The sequence below is a fragment of the Poecilia latipinna genome, unplaced genomic scaffold (genome assembly GCF_001443285.1).
Source record: "Poecilia latipinna isolate Pla-1442-1.1 unplaced genomic scaffold, P_latipinna-1.0 Scaffold180, whole genome shotgun sequence".
Classification (NCBI taxonomy): domain Eukaryota; kingdom Metazoa; phylum Chordata; class Actinopteri; order Cyprinodontiformes; family Poeciliidae; genus Poecilia; species Poecilia latipinna.
The window spans coordinates 743,519-750,258 of record NW_015112796.1 but is presented as its reverse complement, the minus strand read 5'-3'; the positions used below and the strand labels follow the sequence as shown (position 1 = coordinate 750,258).

Here is a 6,740-nt window from a genome sequence, read left to right as displayed (position 1 = left end):
ATTAATATTAATGAAATATTTACTTAAAATAGCCTCCTGTTTCTTGCTGAAAAGTTACTTTTAAGTTAATTTCATCCTAATTCAAGATGTTTGAATTAAATCCAAGGCAAAATACTTGGTAAGATTTTGTGTTTTTGCAGTGTAAAAGTGCAAAGCATGATCATATTCGTATCTTAGAGAGCTAAACTTTCAGGAAAGCGGAACATAGTCCAGCAAAATTGCTCCGTTTTCTTTAAACCTCCGTTATAGAACACGCTGAATTTTGAAATGTTGGCAGCATTTCGAAAGTCTGAAGTGAAGATAATCAACAATACTTTTGCATTCGACTATGTAAAATTCTGAAATCAGAAGTAAAATCACAGCCCTATAAGTCACTTTCTCTTTGGATAGAAGGCTAGAAAAAAAAAAAAAACATGATGTTTTTATATTCTTGTAGAAGTCATTAAAAAATTAGTCAAAACTCGCCAAAATCAAAATGAGCAGCACAAAAACTGGAGGCCGGAAGCAGGTCACAAAATGTGGTGCAGCAGCGGTTCAGCAAATGTGTGCAACAGTTTGGACGAAGGACCTCTGCCCTCACACGGTATTCCTCGAGGTCACGGGTCACCTCGCCGACCCGCTGCTCCTCTTCTTCACACAAGCGGAGATAGCTCCCCAGGCTAGCTCAGCCCCAGTGGCTGTGAAGTCTCCTGATGTTTCTAATGATTCCACTCTCTACTTTAAACCCAGCAAAAAGATCAGCAGGAGGGGATTTAATGATAAGCTTTGTAATGGAAAAATGCCTCATTTTGTCCATGTGTGCCTGCATTCGGAATATAAAACGGAAGAAGAAGAAGAAAAAAAAAAAACAAAGTAGGGGGAGCCGAGTGTTTTATGAGCTCAGCTTAGAGTCATTCAGACAACACATGTACGGGGAGGGTGTACATAAATATACACATAAGTCGTCGTTTTTTGATTGTAATCGCAGATGAATGCGAAGGAGGTTTGTTTCATCACAGCTGCAGAACAGGCAGCAACATTAATGTGACAAAAAGCAAAAAAAAAAAAAAAAGCTTGTAATCAAACTGCATTTCTAACAACAACAAAAAAAAGTTCCATCTGTTGTCTAACTTCTTCTGGGCATTGCTCAAACGCTTTCAATTATTTATCTTTCTTGTTTTATTCTTCTCACAAAAACAGCCACACTACCCATCTTAATCTAAATGGCTGCATTTAAATAAATATATAAAACTACATTTTATGCTCACAAATAGTTCAAAGTCATCACTTTGCTGCAGAGGCAGAGCGACAGAAGGAGTCTTTCCACTGGAACATGTTTTATGTGGCAGGATTTTTCTCTCCTCACAACATCTGGCACCAATATTGTCTGGCAGAGCTGCGGAGTACTGTTCTCTGCTGAACCGCTGCCATGTCCAAATTAACCAACTCCACACATTCTGCTGCCATTGAAGCCAGGCGCTTCATCCCCCCACCCCCTGTTCTCACAGGCTCGCTGAAGAGTTATGGGGTAGCTGGGGGAGCGCTGGCTTGTTTGCGAGCCTTCTCCTCCGCTCTTGCCTAACAAACAGATGTGACTGCAGAGGCTTCACTTGCTGAAATACCACAGACTCCCCCCTCCCACCCCCCCGAAACAGGTATTTCGGTAGCTTCAGCGGCGGATCTTCAGAACTTGTTGGTACTTACAACTGAAGTCCTGATGATGGGGGTTTGGCTTCGTCGTGCGACACCGACGGTGGCGGCTTTATCGCCGTGGCCCCGATACCTTCGCCAGAACAAGGTGCTCAGCGCAGCGTTGGATTTCAATGTCTGATGCAATCGTCTGGCGGAGGAATTTGAAGGCATTGCGATGGTCTTTGCACACAAAATAAAATAACCTTAGCTTCAAAGCCATATTTATTAAGGCTGCCTTAGCATGTAAATCAGGACCAGATGTGAGAAAAATTCACTCCAGATCCCCCTTTTTCTCTCCCCCTCTTTCTGAAAAAGCTCTAAGTACAGTGGATGAGCCCGGCTTAGTTTCTTTGTCAGCTTTCAGGCTCCAGTGCTTCACACATACAAACAAAAGCAGTGTATATATATATATAAACTCAATGGGGAGTTTTCTAAGTCCATCTGCTGTGATTCTTGTCCTGTCTCAACAGGTGTCATTAATCATAATTCAGAGTTAGAGGTGCACCGAAAATCGGCACCAAGCAGCAGCTGTTGGATGGTTTTCAGTGTCGTCGGCTCTTTTTTTTAGTCCGTGGTGAAAACACTACGGTTAACGTTAATGCTACATATTTAATCATTAAGCAGGTGGCCAAGGGTAAAAAAAAGTAAAAATGAAACGCTCAGAGGTGCAAGAAGATATTTGGAAGGAACATATATTTATGTGTCAGGCTGTGAGAGAGCGAGAGAGAGCAAGACTTGCTGCAGATAGCAGGGCGGCTAAACAGAGTGCCGTGAAGTTGCTCTGTCAACTTTTTAAAAATTCAAGTGCTGTGATAAGTCCCATTTAAATTTCTCTATAATTTGAAAATAAAATGAAAATATCAACTTCAAATAAATTTGCTTGTTTCAACCTCGTTCTACAGTGATTCACACTCTTGACATCGCGTAGCCTCTACTTCCTAATATAAAAAAGAAAACATCTCCCAGCATGAAGACATACAACATGTTGTAAATGCTGGTAAAGGCAGCTCTTAAGAGAAATCAGAATCAGCGTAAATATGTACCAGCAAGTGAAAGCTTGAGACTGTAAGTCAAACACAAATTTCGTATCAGTCCAAAGTCGTTTGTAGTTTGATTGGTGGCGTCGCAGCAGCATATTTACCGGTAGTTGCCTTTCTTGCTGAGCTGTTCTTTGAAGTGACCCAGGGTGAGGCAGTGGGTCTTCATCATGCTGCGATAAGGAATTTCCTCGCCACAGAAAAAGTATGTTACCACCAACTCCTTAGACCTGAAAATACAAAATAAGATCAGCTTGCTTTTAGATAACTACTTAAAAATTATTATTTTTGATTCTGGTGGTGTGTGTGTGTGTGTGTGTGTGTGTGTGTGTGTGTGTGTTTGGGGAAAATGGTGAGGCTTATGGGTGCTGTACTTAAGCAGGATTAATGTTGAATGAGTAAGACAGCAAAACAAGAGAGGACAACATGAAGGACGTGAGAACACCTGGGAGGAAACGGAGACGTCCACGTTCCTTCACCAAAAATCAAATCTCAAATATGAATACGTACTCTTCTGGGTTGGTTTGAGAGGAGCCTGCACCAGTTCCAGCAGGTGGATGGCTCCTGTCTCTCTGAAGGCTGCTAGACGTTGTTGAATGCCTGTTAGAGAGACGCGATATTAGAGCCTAACCCATCAGTCAGTTTGGGTACAGCCAATAGGATGTTAAAGCTGCAGTATGTAACTATTATAAAACATATGTTTTGCCCATATTTCTTAAAAATGTCGCCATGTAGTGATAATATAGTATGAGATGGATAATCTGTGACAAAAAAATAAAAATTAAAATTAAAAAAATCAAGCGCCACCAGTTCCTCCCAGTGCCGCTGTTGCGGTTTACACAACGCACCGCTCCCGGTTAGAAACAACCAATCAGAGACGCGAGGAGGGCCTTGGCACTGTCAATCATGTTTGTAAACATGCTGCTAAATGTGCTAATGGTGAAGAAACAAGTTATTGTTTAAGGCTAGTTATCAGTGGCCATGCTAACTAGCCTTAACTTTTGTAGCAGGCTATGTGGTGGTAAACCAGCTACCGTGCAGCAAAGAGCAAGGGGGAGGATATGAGCAGCACATACACAAGAGTGATTGACAGCGCTAAAACCCTCCTCCTGGCTTATTTGGTTGTTTCTGACTGAGTGGTGTATTTCTGCAGTTAGTACTGGGAGCACTGGGAGAAAACAGGAGCTCGAGTTTCACAGATTATCTTTCATATACTGTCACAACGTCATTTTGATAATTTTAAGAAGCATGTAAAAAAAACACGTGTTTATAAAAGTTACATACTGCAGCTCAAAAGGAATATGATTTTCTTACCTCTGCTTTGGTGGCTTGGAAACCTCTTCCAGTCTGCGACAAGCCTCCTCAAGCTGTGCCAGGGTGTTGGGAGGGGGTAAGGGTGGCATAGCGGGATCTTGGATGAACGGATGGCCGGGGTGATGGCCACGGAGGTGACTCCCGTTGCAGGTGCCAGCTCCACCCCAGGTGTTGGTCCTAGCAGGCAGGATCTTGGAATCGAGAGGACTGGGCTTCTTTAGGCCTTGAGTGCTGTTGGATTGATTGAGGACAATGCGGGTCAGTACAGGACGTGACTCAGACCTTTTGGCCGTACGGGTGGCGTTGCGGCCCTTGCCTGTGGGGCTTGTGCTTGCCCTGCCTCTCGCTCTCCAGGATCCACTGCCAAACATTCTGAGAGCGGTCGGTGGAAACCATGGGAAGGCATGGTGAAGACACACCCTCATCGGAGGCCTTCAATGGTCGTCTGGACAAAGTGCTGCAGCGACTGGAGAGTTAAGCAGGGAGCCGTCAGGGCTTTTAAATAGCAAAACACAATGACAGATATAGGAGGGATAGCTAGGATGCTGCACTCACGCAGGTGTGAAGTCGGAGTAATTGGTGCCCCCTTGAGGGCAGAGGCACTGCACGTGCTGAGCCGCTTCAGTCTCAATCTGCTCTTTAGTTTTGGGCCCAGCATGGTGATGGTGGATGTAGTGGTGGTGGATGTGCTTCGTGGACTGCCTGCCTGTCATCAGAACCTTAGTGGACCCTTGATAAGCACCAAAAAGAGTCGCGTGGCCAGACGACACCAGAACGCCGGTCTGATCCGGGGAGCGGGAGCGTGGCGAGTGCCGGACGATGCCAGGCGACTGGCAGCCGGGCGTCTTCAGGACACGGGAAAGGTGCTCGTCTAAGATGGCCTGGGGGTCTTCCTCACATTGGCTTGCGGACGGCAGCAGGGGGTGATGAAGGGAGCTGCTGCTGCTCGGGTCGTTGCTCTCCTCCCTTTCGTCCTCCTGCGACCCCAAAAGGAAACGGCGATTAACCAAACAGTAATCACATATTGTTGAGGAACTTCTCCGTCAGCTTCCCATCGACTTCTCTCAGTCGTCCTGTGAAGTCAGAGAGAGCAAATGCCTGAATAACTTGATGTGAGTTTTCTCCTTTGCTGCACTGTTATCTTCCCTAACAGGCTTTGGGTGCGCTTCATCTATAATGCAGAATCTGCCTGTGCTTCACAAAGAAACTGGCACTACACATATTCAGCAAATGTGCCACTGGAGAGTAACTAAGTGCTATTTGAAGGCACTTAAAGTGTGTCTAGAAACATAAGTTTGAAAGTTCCTCCTTCCAAATGAAATAGGAGAGAACACAAAGGAAAAGTGAAGAAGCAGCTAAATCCAGACAAACTTTGCAATCCCACGGCGCGTACCCTGTTCTTCGTCATGCTAAAGCTGGCGTAAAGGCATTTGTACTGAAGTTTAGAACTGCTGCCTGAAATTAATTGGATCCAAGTTGGAATTTACAAAGTGGGAGGCATGCTTTAAGTAGCTGTTAAGACTATTTTTGAGGAGGCATAGCGCCTGGCAGAAATATTCACACTCCTTAAACGTTCCACATTTTTGCTGTTTCACAGGATACGGTTCGCCTGTGGAAGGATGTGTTCTGGTCAGATGAGGCTAAAGTTTAACTTTTTTGACAAACGTATAAAACAACTGTGTGGTAGAGAAATGCGTTGAGCTCAGCATCCCCACTGTAAAACACGGAGGTGGCAGAAAGGTGGCTTAAATGCATCTGTTAGAATGGCCCAGTCAAAGTCCAGACCTAAATCTAATTGATAAACTGTGAACAGACTTGAAAAATGGATATTTGCAAACAACTATGCAAACCAGCCTCACTGACCTTGGCTGTGTTTTTCAAATAAGAATAGGGAAACATTCCTCTATGTAAATGAAATTTGGAAGCAACACATGTGGTTCTAAAGTAGATTTTGTGCTGTTTCGTCGCATAAAGATCACTAAAATAAAAAATGTGAAAAGATGACACTTCTGGAAAAGCTCTGCATTTGTAAATGCTCACCTCCTGAATCTGCTGCAGCCTCTCCTCCAGAGAGCTCATCGTGTCCTGCTCACGCTTCAGCTTCTCCAGTTTGGCGATGAGTTGGGCAGCAAAAGCTGAGGGCTCGACTGGGGTCATCTCCTTAGGCAGCCGGTGCGTCCTCTGCGGGATAAACAACACAGGGAGGGGAAGGGACACCTTAACAAGTGTGCAAATGTGGCTACTTGGTGTTTCGGATGGATGCAATATGGTGCACTAATCCATTGCCCTTGCCCTAATCCTATCTCGTTCCAAAGAGCCTGCTACTTTTCCAAAAAATGGGACCTACTACACACGCCCTTGCCCTCGGGCTAACCTGAACCTTTCTTGCTGCCCATCCCGTCCCAGATCTTCTCATGCCCAGTGCCCTTGGCGGTGCCAAGCTGCTGGGTGAGGGGAAAAGACGGGGGTAGCAGTAGCGGGGTAGCAGTTGGTCTCGCTCGGAGGGGAGGCCCCCTGCCTGTACCCTCTGTAGCCCGACCAAACCATCAGCAAGGCAGCCTCTGAAGTCAGCACACTTCAAAGGGCCCTTGTCAAACATCAAACGCACACTAGGGGTGGGAGGGACACGCGGCTTTAAATCTCCGAATAAAAGCCTGATATCGACGGAGAAGAGAGCGAGTGTGCGCGTGTGTGAGGGGTGGGGGGGCGACAAAATTA

The 6,740-nt window shown here is 45.4% G+C and overlaps 1 protein-coding gene across 8 annotated transcripts in view; it reads right to left on the bottom strand.

The window, feature by feature from the left end:
• Positions 1-6,740, bottom strand: part of LOC106946209 (axin-2-like) — a 109,107-nt gene that overhangs the window by 5,544 nt on the left and 96,823 nt on the right. For 7 of the 8 annotated variants that reach the window (XM_015030401.1, XM_015030400.1, XM_015030402.1 and 4 more), the window contains 6 exons: positions 6,063-6,203; positions 4,578-4,999; positions 4,339-4,488; positions 4,023-4,253; positions 3,219-3,308; positions 2,813-2,938 (listed from right to left, as the gene is read on the bottom strand). In XM_015030401.1, the coding sequence (XP_014885887.1) occupies positions 2,813-2,938; positions 3,219-3,308; positions 4,023-4,253; positions 4,339-4,488; positions 4,578-4,999; positions 6,063-6,203 (1,160 nt within the window). Of the gene's footprint in view, positions 1-37; positions 1,852-2,812; positions 2,939-3,218; positions 3,309-4,022; positions 4,254-4,338; positions 4,489-4,577; positions 5,000-6,062; positions 6,204-6,740 lie in introns of those variants that run through there. The other variant, XM_015030407.1, reaches the window with a different exon arrangement.